General features: G+C 34.3%; 1 protein-coding gene across 1 annotated transcript; it reads right to left on the reverse strand.

The window, feature by feature from the left end:
* Positions 1-1,976: 1,976 nt before the first annotated feature.
* On the reverse strand, positions 1,977-19,542 carry LOC147077688 (stromal membrane-associated protein 1-like). The gene is made up of 5 exons (XM_085960635.1): positions 19,362-19,542; positions 10,173-10,303; positions 9,314-9,492; positions 5,461-5,572; positions 1,977-3,746 (listed from the first exon to the last, which is right to left on the reverse strand). The coding sequence occupies exons 1-5, from the start codon at positions 19,477-19,479 to the stop codon at positions 2,820-2,822; spliced, it is 1,467 nt and encodes a 488-aa protein (XP_085816761.1). The 5' UTR covers positions 19,480-19,542; the 3' UTR covers positions 1,977-2,819.
* Between the last annotated feature and the right edge of the window lie 866 nt (positions 19,543-20,408).

A 20,408-nucleotide genomic window follows, 5' to 3' on the forward strand; every position in this document is an offset into this window, starting at 1 on the left:
TATAAAGTTAGGACCTTTTCAATAATACAGATTGTAGGTATTAATAAATACCATAAATTGTCTGTTTATGAAAACTATTTACTATGCTGTTTGACATAACGTATAAGCAATAATTGAATTTTAAAAATGAGTTTACCACATTTATATAAAGATTTCTTTACGACAAGTGTCTCTATGCATACAAAGATCAACATGTGATATAAGATATACTCATTTTATGAATCGTCCTAAAGTAAACGCTGATTGAAGACGCTGAAGATTTTAAAAAGACAATGTGTAATATTTGATAAAATAATATAATGATTTGATTTGATTTGATCAGATGAAATTGCACCTAATCATTGCTAATAGACATTCTCTAGCCTTAAGGCCAAATTGAGCGGAATTGCGGAATCGTTGTGTTTCCATGTAAAATCAATACATACATATTTTTATTTAAACAGTAACACCCCGTTTGCACGTGCATGGATTTACTGCTGGCAGTACGTATTATTGCGGCCATAACAAGAAAAAGTACGTGTAAACATGTATTATCCTGCAGTTGTTGCATGCTTGAATCAAAAAAGTTCAGAAGCGTCTAAATTGTCATCTGACAGTTGGGATTTTTTCGATCTGCGCCTGCGCAGTAGAACGATAGTGGCGAACCTGCCGACAAAAAATTAACAACACCGCGGAAAGACTGATTTTGAGGTTAACCGATTTTTATGACCAGTCAATTAAAAATGAGAACATCGCATCACGCTCACTCTTAAAGAATGAAATTGGAGTGACAGTCAGCACTTTAATGCGTAAACAGTTATTGTCACGATAGTTTAAAAAATGCACACTATTGCTGCCTGTAAACCCATGCACGTGTACAAGCGCTATACGTCTACTCCGGCAAGAAAGTACTATGAATTTAAATTTTACAGTCGTTTGCGATAGCCGTGCTAGATATAAGCAGCGTTTCAACAAATATTCCATGTCCCGCTCGTGCCTATTCGCAGTTTATGGAAACAAAAAATTTACAAACCACTCAAGTACAAAGATATGTCAAATTTGTTATCATAATACCCCGTTTACACGTGCATAGATTTACTGCGCACAGTAAGATAATGTATGGGAAAACATGTATTATCCTGCAGTTCGCAAGATTGCGTGCATGAATCAAACAAGTTTGTAAGGTTCTGAATTTTAACGCGCAAGTAAGATCTGCGCCTGCGCAGTAGAACGATGACGGCGAACCTGCCAGTAAAAAAATGAACTACTCATTTTGACGTTAACCGATTGTCAATACGTCCTGTCAAATAGTATCAAAAATGACAACATAGCGCCTCGCTTACTCTTGAAAAATGAGATTGGAGAGATTGCCAGCACTTTTATGTGTAAACAGTTATTGTCATGATAGTTTAAAATAAGCACTATTGCCGACAGTAACTCCATGCACATGTACAGGCGCTATTAAGATATATTTGTATTTTGCAGAATATCATATTCTTCATAGTTCAATCCGTATCACAAATAAGTTTCAAACAAACGCAAGATTTATTTTGGCATAACAAAGTAGGATTACTTAATTTGTGATAATGTTTATATCATTTTTCAAAGAGTAAAAATTGGATTAAGCATTCCAGATTCCACTGTTTTTTTTACCAGTTGCTCCCGTTAGAGATTTCAGAAACAGCCATTATATAATTTAATTAAGTAATTTAACTATAAAGGGACGTAACTTTGTAAACAAAACTTATTTCTTTTAATATCCTATAAAATATGAATCATAGTAAAACCTGGAGCTCTCTTTGTATTGGTTGTTTAAATTGCGCTATATATTGAGATATTCAAAGATGCTCCAGTTTTAAATATTGGACAACGAAAATCAATCGATATATAACTTAAAAGTAATTTAAAACAATCTAAAAACCATTCAATTCGATTTGATGGAATGTAATCACTCATTTCTAGAATGATTGATTGATGTTATCTTTTTTCTTAAATAAATGAAGGCTGCTGGGCTATAGGTTATTACATATCGTTGAAATTTAATTATTCGAAAATATTATGCAATGCAATGTTTTATTCGGGAAATATGTAAAAGCGGTGGAGTAACAAAATACAGGTTTTTTTTACACTTCATTTTACAGATTAACTATATTTTTTAAAAATAAATATTTACTTTAATGACATACGAGTAAAACAAAAACAATTATTGCAAAATTAGATATGTCGATACAAATACTTATAGGAATTTACAGTAGAACCTTGATTATCCAGATTGACAATAATCCTAATAGTAATCGCAAAAATAATCAACCCTTTTAACAGTACAGTTTTTAAAATCCATTCCTTTTTACCAATTATATACTGTATTAAATTGTACCTTTTTCCTATAACCATATGGAACTGACAATCAAAAAGAAATCCGGATAATCCATGTCCAAATAACTGAGATTCTACTGTATTGAAAATATAATAACTTTTTGACCAACACATGACCTGAATGTGCATATTGTTTCAAAGGTTAATAAATATTTAATAAGTCTAAATTTCATTAAACAGATGTATTTCAAAAACAAAAAATACAATAATGATCACAAACCTATAAAAGAAAACATAACAATGTAGAAAATAATTAGCTATAGTATCGTTGATGGTCTACAATGACGTATCGAACGCATAGCATTTTAGAAAAATGTACACATTATCCAAACATTGAAAGCCGACCTCGAAACATATTCACTCTCGCCGTAAACCATCGTTAACATTTTACGAGCTCGAATAAAAAAAACGTCCGTCCCAATAATTTAATAACATAATACCCTTAACATCGACATTGGCAGCTCTCACTGCCATACACTGTTGGCGGCCATGTTGGGCTGCTGGGTTTTGACGGGAAACGCTCCGGGCAAGGACGCTCCCTGGCCGGGATTGAAGACGCCGGGCTGCGCGGGGTGGTGCCCCAGAGACATGCTGCCGAACTGCTGCGGCAGGGTGCTGGCCGTCTGGTTTCCGAAGAAGGACTGCGCTCCGCTCGATGCGAATCCGCCGTTAAGATTTGAACTGTGGAATGGCGCCGCCGGCTGCTGATTAAATTGGTTAGCGTTGGCGGCAAACGCGCTCATATTCCCACTTTGAAATGCGTTGCCCGGCATGCCGAACGCGGGTTGCTGGTTGAATTGCGCAAATTGATTATTCTGCTGCGGTATCGATGCGGAACTATTGCCGAACTGTCCGAACGGCGATGAATTGAACGACGGATTCGCGTTGCCATTTTGAGGAAAGGCGTTCTGGAATCCCTGAGTTGCAAACCCTTGGAAGGCGTTATTCTGGGGCTGCTGGGAGAACTGGTTGAACTGCTGGCTCTGCGGGAATCCTCCGGCCGCCTGCTGGGAGAACGCACCATTGGAAGCGGGGTTGGGAGCTTGGCCGTACAGCGCCAGGATGCTGTCCTTTGTCATTTTAGATTTCTCCTTCTCGCTAGGCGCGGGCTGGTTAAAGAAACTCTCCTCTTCCGATTTGAGATCTATGGCTTTGGATTCGGCGGCTTTGACCTGCTGCACGGCGGGGGGGTTGTGCGGAGCCGAGAGAAACCCGCTGAATACGTCGTCACTATTATTTAAAGAGGCGACGCCTTCCGACGGAGCGCTCTTGGAGTCACTCCCCAGGAGATCTGCCGTGTTGGCCGACTCCCGTTTAGGAGTCGCTCTTCCCGGTTTAGGGCTGGCGGACGATTTCGGTTTCGGTAACAGTTGCGGCACTACTTCTGACTTCTAAAAAATGAAAACAAAACATTACTTATTTAATTTTCTTTTGACTTCAATTCAATGTACAAGTCTACAAACATCCATATTATGTACATTATGTACAATGCGCATAATATTCACTTTAGATTCTTAGTGTAACCTGCAGCCTAGTACCGCTAATACCTAGCTCGATCGAGCATGTTGACTTGGAAGCGTGCTCGTCGTTGCGTCCACACAGTCGAGCAACTCGACACAAGACGCTGTGAGGCCACCGTCGCACCGACTTCGACCACAAGTGAGAGCGAGGCTACACGAGCCTTGCCAGTGCGTCCTCAATCCCTCACTCAAAATCACTCGCGTAAGAATTACAGACCTTTAATCTTTTTCGGATAATGCAATTTGTTCGATGTTGAACAAAAAACCATCGAGCAAGATGGTACACACGTTGAGAGATGTTGGAATCAGCGTAAAACCATCGAGCAAGAACATGCGTGTGTACTTACTATATAATATGAAGTATTACACAGTATTTGTAGAATTTGTCCTAATAACGAGGCAGCCTTCTTATTACATTCATTGTATGATAGTGATTAAAATGTTTTTAGTATGTATCAATTGGTAGGTATATCGTTAACGTGGATTGGGGTGACACTAAAAGACCAGTAAATGCAACATGACAAGAACTCGATCCTTACCAAATTGCATTCCCGATCAAACACATAAATGCGATGTAATCCATAGTAAAAATGTGAAAAAACATCCAGTATCAATTATTAATATTCAAACCAGCTAAAACATCATTGAAAAAAATATGTCATCAGACCTTCGTCTTCGATAAAGCAATTTGTATTGGTGCTTGACAAACATTAGAAATAGTCTCCATAAATCCATGAATTAGTAATCAATGGCGTTATCGGGATCTGTAAAGTCGATGCAACACGAGCCAATACCTAAACATAATCAAATACGATGCTTGATCACTATGAATCGAATAGCGGTGAATACTATTTGAACTACGTATGTATAGCAGAACGTGACAATCTTGCTGAGCACCGAGCACAAACAGTTGTATTTCAAACAAACAACGTTGTGCCAACTCTGTGTGCATTAAAAAATGTACACATATTTTTTGAATTTCATCTAAATCACATAGATTTTATATGTATGTGTATATATATATAAGATTTTATATGTATGTGAGACTGCTTAGGCTTGCAATTTTATCGAAGTAATGGATGCCATATTTTGCAGTAATTAATGTGATGAGTGGCCATATAATGGTGAACAATTTGTTATGTAAGCACCAGATTAAAACACTGCATGTGATTACACAAATTGCACTTTATAGGTAGGTCTCTTGCAAACCGACAATAATAATATTTTAAAAAGAGGATCATATCAGCAAACAAACACTACTTTGGTATTTGCTTGCATTTAAAGTTCCGCCTACCATCTGCGCAGATTAGGTCATGTGCACCACATGAAGACAATGTACCAGCAAAATGAGTAATTTCGAACAATCCAATGGGACGCAGAAAAAATTACTGGTCAAAATTCACTGACTACACGGAGCTATCAATAACTGCCATATATTAGGAATACCGAAGTGGAAAGCGGCCACTGTGGATAAGAACAAGCAGAGGATTGTCGGAGGTAGCCAGGACCCCAACGGGTTGGCGAAATCCTGATGATGTTGGTGAGACATTTTTGGATGATGCAAGTGACAATGACGGCAACTTACATTTGATTTGCTATCTGTTCCGGATAGTGGTGTACTACTCAAGTTGGATGCTGTCGCGGATGACCTTTTCTTTTTCTTCTGACGTTCCATTTCTTCATCAATTTCTTTGTCCCTGCAAAATATTATTCATTGCATTTATATGCCATTTACCAAATACCGAAACATAAAATATTACTATAGATAGAATAGAATATAAATATAACCTATATAATAATTTTGTATTACGACACTTGTCGGCGATTCTAAAATGATTTTAGTAGGTATTGCTGAAAAATTAATACATTTATTTTAATGAAATTTTACAATACAAGAGCTCATTGTATAAAAAGATTCTTTTAGCCTTCAAACACTAATGCAATGCTTATCTCAGTGCATCCTTGGAAAATAAATATCAAAGCAAACGTGCAAAACTTTCTACAAAATGCAAAATCACTTAACTTGAATAGAAAATTTGATGGGTAGCGATTTCAGAACATTTTTATTATGTTACAACTGGCAACTAATTTAATGAAAAATGAATGAACTATATTGGCAGCATGGAATGGATTCTATGTAAATAAAAAGAAAATGGCAGCCTCTGTCGAGGTGTTGACTTACTTATATACTGTCATTTGCGATTTTTTATTGTTTGTATTTGTGAGAAACTTCTTTTAGGATTATAACACTAATGTAAAGTGTTATTATCTCAATGCAGCCCTGGCAAACAAATTTAAATTTCAAAAGTGTGATGTTTGATACAAATGAATCTGCAATTTGAATTATTGACTTGCAGCTAATTTAGGTATTATTACTAAGATACATTGGTTCGGTGAACAAATGAACATTGTATACAAACTGTTTGAAAATTGTTTCTGAACATTTATGTAAATTTTCGAACATTTAATATGTTCTGATAAATGTCGATGTATTTTTTGTTTCCTGACGTGAATAGAAAACTTTGTTCAGATTCAGACATTCTTGATCTGGACTAAGTTTTAGCTTTAACATCCTTGTTACATTTCACTTTTATATATGTATTTAGGTTTTGTTCAACACCTTCGAATAAAATCAATTAAACTAAGAAAAGGAACCACTTAATTTTGATAGTAAAGAAGAAGTTAAATAATGATCATTGAAAATAGAAAAATGTGTAACTCCGTTTTAATCGAAAATTGAATTTGAACGCCATCTAGTGGCCGTTGTTGATATCTATCTACCTGTCTTGCAAATGATGTAATTCCAAAAAAATTATAACATTGTTAAATGATGGATGATTTAACTCCATAACCAGATATTTGTATATAAAACCATGTTTTTTGTCTCTCCTGTAAAGTAGCGATTTTGGAGTTAAGACAATTTTTTAGTTTCAGCGACGAATATGTATTTGCACAACCTTTTTAATATCACTCCAGCAGGCCTTTTTGGAAATATTTAGCATGGAAACACGTTTCTGTTATTTTTATTGCTCCAAAATAGCACAGATATCATTTGGAGCAATTCCATGAACAAGGTGGTTATGTTCAATAATTCTTAACACACAGCTGTGTCTTAACTTGATTCCAAATGCATCCAATTGAATGCAATTTAAGATTCTAATCGGATGCATTTGTAATCAAATATGTCGTGTTAAAAATATTTTGCAGTACTATTCAACGACATTTGACAGCACGCTGTTAACCATGACTGCCGTGTAAAAAAAATAATACGACATATCACATTTATCACTTTTTTATTGATTTTGGAGTTAATTGATTAGAATAGTCCTAGGATATATATTAGAATAGCCCTGCATGACTTGTTTTATTTTATGACATCTACAATTATTGGTAACATACACATGTTATAAAGACAAATTTCGTGTTGTCGAACAGGGTTGACTATTTCTTTAAATGTATATACCAGAGTTGGCGAACCTTTTTATGTACGCGTGCCAAATTTTCCCAAATATTATTTTTCAACTGCCTCGAACAGTTTTTCATGAGGAATAAATAGTTTTAAAAATTAAAAATAGTGATGTTCTAGATACCACTCACAGAACATAAGCCATAACACACATATTACAGCTTTATCACTTTCTTCAGTTACGCTATACATTTCGGTTCACCAATTTTGAAACTGTCTGCCAGAATTACTACTACTAGCTTCACCAAAATTTTATTTCTTATTTGGTGCAGTCATTTTTTGTGGGTAGAAATGAAATTGTTTGTTAATGTATTACGTAATTAGTTTGGTTCTTATCGCACAAATTGACACGAGACTTGCTCCGACCAGATGAGACATTCTTTCACTACAGTTGTCTCAAGCATTATAAATCGATCAAAATTACACATTCGCGGCGCGGCATCCCCCGCTACCAGATGAGGTTAGTGTGATAATATTATATGTAACGCATAAAGTCTAAGGACATTAAACGTAATGCTTATTCTTGAAGAGTATTTGCCTGCTATTTTTTATACAATGCGATCTGTCATTTATTATTAAACGTTTTTTTCTCTCGTGCCATGCAAAACCATCTCGCATGTTACCAGTGGCACAGGTGCCATAGGTTCGCCACCCTGGTATATACCATGTCTTTCCACAAAGAAATAACAGAGTGATAAATTTATAATATAATATTGTTTCACAAATTGCACGTGCACACGCAGCTATGTGGTTTTCTTCAATCATGGCTTGCCTTTTCTTGTTATTTTAGCCAATGCCAGCGTCTTACTTAACCACATCCTAATATCCTGGCAACAAACTTACTTGTGTGACCACAACAATTCACAATTAAAATAATTACACTAATTTTAAATTTAGACAATAGTAACATATTATTTCTTAATAGGTAGCATGTTCATCGTGTGAAACTTTAATAAATCAATCATTTCATTAAATCGCAGCGTGACGTTTATACAGTAATCTCTCGGTGCTCTGATGTATCCGTCAAAACACTGTAGAATGACAGGTGCCTAATTATCTGTGATGACATGTCAGCCAGTAGGTATATTGAAGTCAAAGTTTTTGCTGCATATTGAGTTAATTGAAAGTAAACAATGAGGGTTAATGTCCAAATTTTTACTTGAAATAGTCAGAAATATAATCTGTGAAGTAAATACGAGTATACTTATATACATGTTTCTGAGGACATCCAAATTATGTATGTCCTCAGAAACATACCTATATTTGTATCAAATGAGACTTCAACCATCAAACATACATCGAATACTATTATCTCTTTTTACTTACATATTATTATATACATTCTTTTAATACATGAGGCCCAATGTAGGTACGTAGTGTAATTTGTAATATTGTAATAGAAGTGAAACAATCACAAACACCTAGGCTATGAGAAATCACATAAATATATTGCGACCTTACCGGGAATCGAACCCAGAGGCCTCGGATAAAAGGCCAGCACCTTATGCACTGGACTATGAGGACAACTTAGGAGTTATTTCTAATTCTGTTAACAAGTCTATGATGATCTTAAATAATTTCTGACAGATCAAAATAGTTTAACTCTTCAACGGGACATCAGCCCTGGCTTTTCAAGAGATTCAGGGTACACTTACTGATTTTTTTTTAAAATCACATCATACTCACCATGTTTAAACGAATAATGTTATGTAAACTTTATTTACTGTCATCCATGGTACAATAGCCCAGGGCCTTAACCTTCTCTTGTTACTGTTACCATTCCGATCTATCGTCCAATCTGAGATAAAAAATTACTTGTACCTCCTTGGCTACGTCATCCAACCATCGTAAATTAGGCCTCGCAGCACTGCTCTGACCGGAGAGTTTCGCATCAAAAATTTAGGAACCTATACAATTTCCATATGCGGCTAATACCAAGATTATTTAACGTTTGTAATGAATGAATACTGACCAGTTGACAATGGGCGGTGAAGGAGGCACCCATTCCCTCGCCACGTACTTTCGGTGCTCATATTTGGCCCTCACAAACGCCTCCAGTGCCGAGTCAGTCTGCGGTCGCCTAAACGAGTCAGGGAGATTCGCCTCATACACGGCCCTCGCTCGGGAATTTCCCATCTGCTGTAGTGACACCTATACGACAAAACAATTTCAAATGAAAGAACACTCCTCTGCAGTCGATGATAAGATTTTTAGGCACGGTACTCCTCCGAAATGTCACGTAGGAAAGAATACTATTGTTTTAAGTAAAACTTTTTTACATGCGGTACACGGGTAATTCCCAGGAGAGTAAATCCCGCTGACCCGTGATGAAAAACTGTCATGATTCACTTAACGAACAAAATAAAAAGCAAATGCATTGGACGTGATTGAATCATGATCATTTCAATTAACGACTACGCACACTACCTATTGCGCCAATTTTTTTCTATACAATTTGCCTACATCGATATAGAAGAAAACTATTATTAAAGACACGAACCAATAAAAATTATCGATTTTTAGTATTAGGTTGAATTACTTTAACCAGATGACGATATAAAATTGTTATTATATTTGTTTCAATTTCCAATAAAAATAACAATTGCATTAAAACAAAAATACGTAATTTATTATGCAATTTACTACAGCTGATACTTAGAATCCAAACGTCCGAGAATGGAGAGCAGAACAAAAAGTTTCACTTCTGTCGCCTGTGTTCTCTACACACTCAATTTTTTCATACAATCTTTCGCATTAGAAATATTTAAGTGGAATCAACCTATTAATAAAAAAAAGAGTAATCAAAATAAAATAGTTGAAACCCCACGTACGACTTGTTCCGGGGTCCACGAGTCAAGATTGACACTCTTGACTTTTGAGATGTGCACTCCGAGATTCCGGTGTATGCCGGCACACCGGATGCACAGGAATATTCCCAAATTCCATGACGCCCAGCGGGGACCTGCAAGAAATAATCGCAGATTCAACATCCCCTCTATTAACATTCCACAGTAGTATCAGAAAGTGGGCACTTTGTAAACATTGTCAAAGCTAAATATTCCTTCGCTCGTGAAAATCCACATCAAAGAGACAGAAAGTTAGGAAGAGAAGACAACAATACAGTCCAACTTTTCAGGCATTCAGGCAAATATATAAGAATTCTTATGTATTCTATGTATGTATATACAGACGTTACATTTTTTCCAACCTTACAGCTCAGTTACAGATATGCCATAAATGTTTCCCATTAAAAATGTGCATTTCTTAACGGCCCACATGCTCAGCGTAGGTCAAAATGGAGATTTTATGCTATTTTCAAAGCATGATCCTAAACATTCCTTAAACGTTGTAGATAATCTATTTGTATAATTTTGAAGCCTTATTATCCTTTATATTTATATTAAACAGTTGATGACTGCATAAAGTATTTTTATTACATAATATAGTATTCTTTTAAACCTCTCGCTCTAATGTTTTAGAATATAGTCATATTTCAGTACATCCGTGTGCAGTGGTGTAAAGATTTTTTATGTTTATTAATTTTTAAAAGCATTTATAAAACCATTAGTAAAATTTATGTCGATATTATTATAGTGAAATATTTACGATAAAAAATTATATTGATGGTCTCTGTGATCCCAAATTTGACAAGAATTAGGCATTTTATTATTCAAAAAATGGGCAAGATTTAGACATTTAAAAATAATTCTAAAGGTACTGATTATAAGCTATGTCTTTGACCATTCAAATGTGATAAACATTCTACAAATAATGTTGCTTTATAATAATTATTGACCTAAGAATAAGGTAGTATTTTTTTGGGCTTAAGGCTTCAAAATTATATAAATAGATTATCTACAACGCTTAAGGAATGTCCAGGATCATGCTCTGAAAATAGCATAAAAGCTCCATTTTGACCTACGTCCCCCCTTAATGTCCTTCAACTTTTATTTAAATTTTCCATATTTTCAATGGTTAATAAAATATGGCTGAAAAACTAAAAATTATATGCCATTTTCCAAAATGGCGGCCGTAGCACAACATGTACGAGCGTATATATTTATAGTACCTATATTATGTAGTAACATGTTTTATCTTAACTACATAAATATTAGAGATACTGCACAGCTTCTATTACACACACAATATCATATTACAATCATAGCATGATAGCTTTGGTAAATCTATGGGTAATAATTGGTATAGCACTTTTATTACAATTTATTCGAATAGTGAACCATAGAACTAATTCATTGAAATAGCTAACCTAACCTAACTTATAGTGCCTGTACACGTGCATGGATTTACTGGCAGCAATAGTGCATATTTTACACTATCGTGACATATCGTAACTGTTTACACGTAAAAGTTCTGACTGTCTCTCCAATCTCATTCTTCAAGAGTAAGCGAGACGCGATGGCATTTTATGGTACTATTTGACAGGTAGTGAGAATCGGTTAACCTCAAAGTGAGTATAGTTCGTTTTTTTGCCGACAGGTTCGCCACTATCGTTCTACTGCGCAGCGCAGATCGAAAAAATCCCTACTGTCGCATGAAAATTCAGAAGTTTCCAAACTTTTTTGATTCATGCATGCAAGCTTGCAACTGCGGGATAATACATGTATACCCATACACTTTCTTGTTATGACAGCAATATTATTTACTGTCAACAGTAAATCCATGCACGTGTAAACGAGGTATAAACATAATATGCAACATTCAAATTATAAAAGTTGTCATTGAATTATGATATGAAGTCAGTGGTGGCGAACATGCTGTCTTTGGCATGTGAAAGATTTATTTATAAGTGGAATCGTCTTGGCAAATAAGTCTCTGTCCGGAATCCCAGTTGAACCCTGATTTTAAACAGTTTTAAACCGATCTGGTATTACGAAACCTAGAAATAAAACCGTCAGCTGATTTTTTTTTGGAAGCGAAGCTAAAATAAATAAAAGCGCTTTTGAGTTTTGACTTTGTTTTGGACGGAATATAATTTTTAAAATCTTTTAGCACTTAAATATAAAAAGGTTCAACACCGCTGTTTTAGACAGTTAAACTTGATGTATCATGTGTTGTACATACTAAATTATGAAGTAATAATAGCTAAAACACCAGACGTGTTTAATACTGATACATACTCTGTGGAGGTTTTTGGATCAAATCTTTTAAAAATACTCTAGTCGCCAACATTGGGGAATTAGTATGCCAAATAAGAAATAAGAACTAAACCAAAGTTCAATTTACATAAAAGGCCATGGCGACAAACTGTTATATTTTATGTTTCCTATATTCCAATATCAGCATAATATGCAAATATAAAACCGTGATTATCTCGAAATTAAGTAGAAAAACACACACAGCTTCTGAATTACGCACATGAGATTGTTTAGTCACAAATAATTATCTCAGACGCCTGCTTTCCTAAGCACCTGATAAGACTTTAATCTGCAGTATAAAGCGTTGACAATAGTTAAGTAGTTGTATTCCAAAATCACACTTGAAAAACGTGCATAGGCTACACGATTTACAAAGAGGGTAACTAGTTTGGATGATAGAAAACTGGTGGGTCTAAATATATTGAAGACCATCTTTACTAGATGGAAGTAAAAAAGGACTCATGGTTCTACTGTTTAAATTAACTGCAATTATTTCACAATGCAGATCTGCCAAAAGTCGGTGATAATGAGTAAAAATGAGACAATGGGTAAAGGCTGGTTCGGATTAATCGAGTAATTTAGTCGAGTAGCAAGTAATTTAGTAACTAAACGTGTACGAACAGACAAATTTAGTCGAATAATTTAGTGAACCATTTAGTCGAGTCAATCCATTTTGTTCTAATTTTTCGGTCGAGTAGCGACCCCTAACTTCACTTCTCACTAAATACTATACAAGCCACAAAACAAGTCTGAACACGTTATCTTTAGTCAAGTTCATTAGTTGTGGTAGAATTTCTTCCTCCAATTAATCCTCAAATAAACGAAGTTATTAACTCATTCACTGCTGACCAGTTAATTACTATTTAATAACCACATTTAAATAACATGCTAATAGTATCTAATGCTGACACGGCAGCCGTGTTGTCAGCGCTGCATGAGTTAACTAACCTATTTATTACTATACATAATTTGAAAACACTTCATATCAGGTTCATCAGGCAGATTCGAATCCTGCTGGGTGTCGTATTTTTATTCACTAATGTACTGTGTTCGGACATTTTTCAGTTACTAAATCATTTAGTGGTAACTAAATCACTCGCCACTCGACTAATATGAACCGGCCTTAAGAGATGGATTGTCAAATGTAATTAAATCATACTTATTCACGTACCGGCTGAACATGACGTGCAGATATTGCCACAATATTTCGATGAACAATCACAAATATGTCAAACGCGTATGTCTCTTGTATCGAAAAGTGAAAATAAAGATGGTAGGTATCAAGTTTATATCTATATATTATAAACAATCTGCCTTGTGTCAATTCCAATTCCAACTTACAAAATACCAACCACACAAAAAACATTCCAACGCATCTATCTATTCTATACACAATACTGCTTTCGGCCTTTACGGCAGCTAAATAGGGTAGGAAAGTATCGAAATATTAACACTTATTGTAACAATTAGGTACAATAAGTTAGCCGTCTTTACTATAAAAACTGTATATCTCACTATTAAATTTATCACAGCCAAGAGAGGTGCTGTTAAAACATAGCACTTATTGTAACAATTACAACTAATTGTTACAATAAGTGCTAATACTTGGATACTTTCCTACCCTAGATAGCGGCCGAAAGCAGTCTTGTGTATAGAATAGATGCGCAGAAATGCTATTGAATGTTTTTGTACTAAAATTTCATTCTCCTTCTTGTTAAAATAACTCGTAGGGTGGGTAGCAAGTGAAACATTGGACTACCAAGATTTTTTGCCTCTTACAGAAGAAGTGGACAGACTGCAGGTGGGAAATTTTTGAGCAAAGCAGTATCATAAAATACGAAACCTTATATTTATTAAATAATGTAACGAAAATATTGGGCGGTCATTTATGGTCGCGTAAGAGTATGCATTATATGTTTGTCTATGCCCACATGACAGCCAATGACAGTTCAAGTTAACATGTAAACAAGAAAATAACCTAAAATATGGTAATGACATTATCATGTTTTATTAGTAACCGTTATAGTAGCATTAATGAAACGACTTATTCTTAAAAAACGTAGCTAATATATCCTTAAGAACGCTACTCACATCAATTATTTACCTTATAGGTACATAATATTGATATTACAATGGTAAATATGAGAATGTAAACAGAACTCCTGATGTATTTTATAAATAAATAAAATATGTCGGCACTTAGAGCCCTATGCACAATCGTCTGTCATAATTACAACAAAACACTATGCAGAAAGCCTTTCATAGTTATTATCGAGTTGTCTATGGTCCACCAAATCTGCAATAGCTTCGTTCTGTTTTTCTATTGAAAATATTACCATATATAAAAATTCTCTTTTTCATAATTTAGGTGAATTATTTTGTAATTGTTAAACGATGACAAAAATATGAAAAATATACAAAACAAATTCAATAACTATAAATACACAATTAATATTTAATAAAAATGATTAAATGTCTCCGCAATTAGTGAATAATATAAGTTATTTTTTGACCATGTTTTTCCCGATACGGTAACACTTGCCGTTGAAATGTCAGATTTTGTCATTTACAATTATTACAAATATATGCCATGATGTGAATAATTATAAAGAGTGATTAAAACTAATATTACCATGTTGGTGTGTAGGTAACTAAGTACTTATATATTTCAACTACCTATCTATTGGTTTAATATTACATAAATATCTAAATCTGAATAAGAAAAGTTAATTCATAATTCATTGACACTGACATTTCAATTCGATAATCGGTTTTACTAAATTAAGACATGTACAGAATCAAGAAAATAAAGGAAAATGTGTCGTATTAAATGTCACGGATATTTAATAGTTGTTCAATACCCATATTGAGATCAATAATTGTTAAATGAATTTGAGTGTATTGGCCGTTTTAAAGACACGTAAATTTATTTTGACAGCAGCTGTCAGTGGTAAATGGAAATACAGAAGGGGGGCAAGGGGGCGAGTTCATAACTAAAGTAGTCTATGGTTAAGGATTCCTTATCTCTATAATCTATAGTTAACAGATGGATTTCGTATATTTACCAATTTTACTGTAAGTTTGTGGTTAGTACGAATTGAGTATTGCGCCCTTAGATTAAAAATTCCAAAATTACAATAAATACTTTAATAAGAATTTAAAAACAAAATAACACTTCAGACGATAATATTTAAAACTAAAAATCAATGAATAACAGCTTTACGACGATACCTTACAACATTTAATCTGTTTCAGTGTTTTCGATATGTTAAAATTAAAATAGACGAGCGCCAGTCGCAGCGACAAACGAGCGCCTCTACCGGAGAAGCAAGTGAAACTCAAAAGCATCCGCGATTTTAGTTGTGTTTGCATAAATCAAAGCAGAAATAAAATTTCTCATACAAAATCGAAGCCTGCCGCTCCGCTGGAACAGCTTCGATACTGCTTCATTCAGAAATTGTCCTCCTGATAGTATTTATCAAACAAAAAAGGCTTGCACCATCAATAAACCGTCTCAGCATGAGGTCAGACAGTATACGATCGTGCCCGCAAAACTGGCTATGTGCAAACCTCTCATGATATCACATAAGATCAAAATAACCAGTGTACTGTAGAAGCTCGATTACTTTTACCAATTCGAGATGAAGGTAGGTGAGTCTTGCCTTTTTGTTGTGATCATAGTTAAATCCGGACAATCGGGGTTCAGAGTAATTTGTGAAAACATTAAAATTAGCAGTGACTACAGTTGGGTTTCGGAAATTTCCCGACGGGAATTCTCAAGAAATTTTCGAGATTTTCCATCCTGAATCTCGAGAATTGAAATTTTTAACAATCCCGGATCTCGAGAAACTTTTCTCGGGATTCGGGATTTCTTCATTATCAAATATTAATTGAAAAAACGATTTTCTATATGGAAAAAGTGTACAGAAAACACAATACGTTCAAAGACTGATCGGGGCATTTAACACAATGAAGCCAACGTCGACTCAAAATGAGCGCAATTTTTGCAACATCAGGGAATTTTGTGTCTCAAAAGCGTACGCGATTGTCAGACGCAGCGATTGACAGTCTGTGTTTTTTGAAAGTCTATTTTAATAAGTAATGATTTGAATTATTTTTGTTTTCCTACATCTATTTTGTTTGTTTTCTTACATAGACAATAAAAAAATCATATTTTTTTCGAATTTGTCTGTTTTTACACTGATTTTAGGATTTTTACAGGTTTTTTTTCAATTTCCCGAAATCTCGAGAATTCTTTTCTGGAAATCCTGAATCTCGAGAATTCAAAATTTCATCATTTCGGAAAATCCTGAATCTCGAGATTGAAATTTTCTCGGGAAATACCCAACTCTAGCAGTGACTACTGAAATGGATATTTTTTTCTAATAGAACAGAGAAAAACAAAAACCTACTAATCACATAAGACTCATTATCAATCAAAAGTACATAATATGGACTAGTAACCAATTATTATAATTACAGTAGATTCTCGATATAACATGACTTCGGATCAAACAGACAAAACTATCGGTCAATGATGTGAAAATTATTAATAACATGTTAATGTTTAATTAATACCCTGTTTACACATGCATGGATTTACTGCTGACAGTAAGTATTATCGCAGCCATAGCAAAAAAATGCACATGTAAACGTGTATTATCGTGTAAGTTGCAAGATTGCATTCATGGATCAAAAAAGTTCAAAAGCTTCTGAATTTTCACGCAATAATTTATACTTGCATGGCAGATACGCATGCATAGTAGAACGATAGTGATGAACCTGCTGAAAGAAATACGAAGTACACCGTACAGAACATTTTGGCATTTACTGATTATCTATGAACCTGTCCAAACCTGTCAAATAGCACCATAAAATGACAACAATGCGTCTCACTTACGCTTGAAGAACAACAATAATAATAATAATAATAAGAATAATTGGTGAGACGGTGAGCACTTTTACGTGTTAACAGTTATTATCGCGATAGTTGAATTTACACATGATTGGTGCCAGTAAATCCATGCATGTGTATAGGCAAACAATGTGCTGCGCATGATAATCACGTCACACCTCTCGCACTCGAATTTGTGTCATACTGCTGTCCTGCTCGTAGACTGAACGTTTACAATACAGAAGAGCGGAAAACTTTTCTGTGAATTAAAGTTTTCATACCCAGCTTATCATTGTTTAAAATCACATAATATTTTCAATCTATTTATGGAAACTTCACTGGTCTTGTATTGTGCCGTTTATTTTCTTAGTAAAAAATACGCATTCGGAAAATCTACTTTTATTTAACGGATATCACCTCACCTGTATTAGTCTGTTATATAGAGGTTATACTGTACTACAGTTTCATGGTAAATGTGCCGCAGAGGTGGACATGAGATTTTACAACTTTCTTTTTAGACCAAACCAAACCTAACCTAACCTAACCTAATCTAACCTAATCTAACCTACCCCAAACTAATATTACCTCATATAATCTTAGTTTGTGATAATGGTGTATCAAAATGTATGATAATTTCAAATTTTCAATTAACGAATATTGGATCGAAAAGCCGATGCGCCGACAGAAAAAGGTATTTATTATAATTGTCTACATGGAATAAACTGTTTTCGTAAAAAAGAAATCATAAAAGCTCATGACGGCATCTGCGGCACAATTACCAATTTCGTTTATTCTTATCCATGGAAGACATGTATTTAAAAACAACATAATGTGGTAAAAATGAGCTTATATTCCCTACAGTTGACTCTTGGTTTAACCGTCATGAAAAGTAAAGAGAAAAAAAACATCTACAATTGTCATTTTCATACTTCAAATGATGAGCATTTGTGGCATCATTACTGAGATGTGCTAAGTGATCCACTATTGATACTATATTTTTACTCATTTCCTTTCGGAGCAATTGCATTCTGTTCTGCTGCCGTTCAACATAATACATATGCATTGGATAGAAGACATTGATAAGAATATTATGATAATAAAGATAATAAATTGTGTAATTGATATTTTGGATTAACTGGGAAATTAATTGTATCCGGAAAATAAATTTCCTCATCTACCACATTAATCAACAGTCAACTGTTTGTGGTAAATGCATGGCTATTTTTAAATTATATTAAAATCTTATATATTATGATACTTGGGCATTCAAACTAATTCTTAATGAAACAAAGCTTTGGCCAAACGCAAATTGGTTCAACTGAAAGTACCAATATGAAACGATATTTTTATTTATTCGTATTTGAAGTTCCACATTTTTGGCAAAAGGTAAATGTTTATGTACCTAACTATACATAGATTCCGATGGCTAACCAAAAAAATATAAAAATTAGGCTAACATAATAAGCTAGTCCAAATCGACATGATAGAGAATGAAGAGTTAGGGTGCCTCACTCGGAACGCTGTATCCTCATTAAATAATACGAAAAGTCTTTTTCAATAATCAAACATTCGGAAATGTAATGCAATTATTTTCCACACAATCACTAAAATATTTCATGGGAAGCTAAATTTTTATAATGTAATTAAGTATGTGATAAATGTTGAGTCATAAAACTATACTCTGCTCGTGCCGAACCGAGTGAAACGGAGCACAGATAAGTGGAATTCAGATGTATATTGGGAAAATAAATAGGCGTATCTGTATCAATACTGAATCATAGGCCTTAATTTCCACTGAAATATTTCAAGGTCCCAACGGTACAACGGCCTTTGACTGCATTGAAGATAAAATTATGCGATCTCACACTTTCCGTCTAATAAACCTACATAATTACAGGCAAGCAATTCTAAATGCAAATCAAAAAAATATTCAGATCGTATCATATAATTTGGTAGAAAATTTTCAATACCTTTGGCATCGCAGTCTACGCAATATTTATTGTCCTCGTCTTTCAAAAGTTGTGTCAATATTGTTTGGCATTTATCTTGAATTTGCTTAACGCGATCTTTTTCGTTTTTTGATGCCATAATGACAGTTTTCCTGAATGTTGCAGCCCGCTGGATGACCTGCCACAAAATGTTTGTAGGGCCATTGACAGACGGAAGTGATAGCCACATAAACGAAGCTCATGTTGATAAGTGATCAACGAAACTGGCTGCTTCAAATTTAAATTATATTTATGTTTGCAATTTTTAATCGATTACTTTATAATTTTATTATTTATCTAATTTATACGGTAGGTAATCCAAATTAAATTTGAAGTGTTTTGCATTAGCGATTAAAATTCAGTTAAATATTTTCTGTGCCAGTCTTTAAAAAAAACTAAGGCCATCCGCTCACGTGAATAGGTACAAAAAAGACGAGACTGAAACTCCAATACTAGCTAATGTTTTTCAACGACGGCTCGCTGACGGCAAGACTGGAATCTTCCAATGTTCAATTTAAAATACGTGGCACATGTTGAGAAATACTCCTGCCTGTATAATTACATGCTGCCATAATATTCCCGTAAAGATATCACGAAAAAGGCTTAGAATGAAGTAGGAAAAACAATGGGTTTGACAGTTTGAGGTTATGAGATTATTAGGTTTCAGTAGCGCCGTGTGCGAGCATCGGTCACTGGCCAGTTTATGAGTTCCATCACCAACCAGTTCGTCAGATTTTAGTTAAATAATATTTTTCACCATCCAAATTTCCATAATACCTAGGTACATCCAACTCCAAATTTTTCATAATAGGTACCTACCTAGGTACTTTTTTGAAATTTGATTACCTACCTAAGTAAGTTGTAATTAAAATAAATAAGTACCTACCTACATACATTTCATTATTTTTATCGTTTTTCGATTTTTAATACAATATTAAAAAACATATTTTTTACGGATTTCATCAAATAATAATGTTATTGCATTTTTAGCAGGTGATTCATCTAATTTTAGTAAAAGTATGCAAATAC

This window comes from Rhyacophila brunnea, unplaced genomic scaffold (genome assembly GCF_057557595.1).
Source record: "Rhyacophila brunnea isolate RB1 unplaced genomic scaffold, BYU_Rbru_1.0 scaffold_12, whole genome shotgun sequence".
NCBI lineage: Eukaryota > Metazoa > Arthropoda > Insecta > Trichoptera > Rhyacophilidae > Rhyacophila > Rhyacophila brunnea.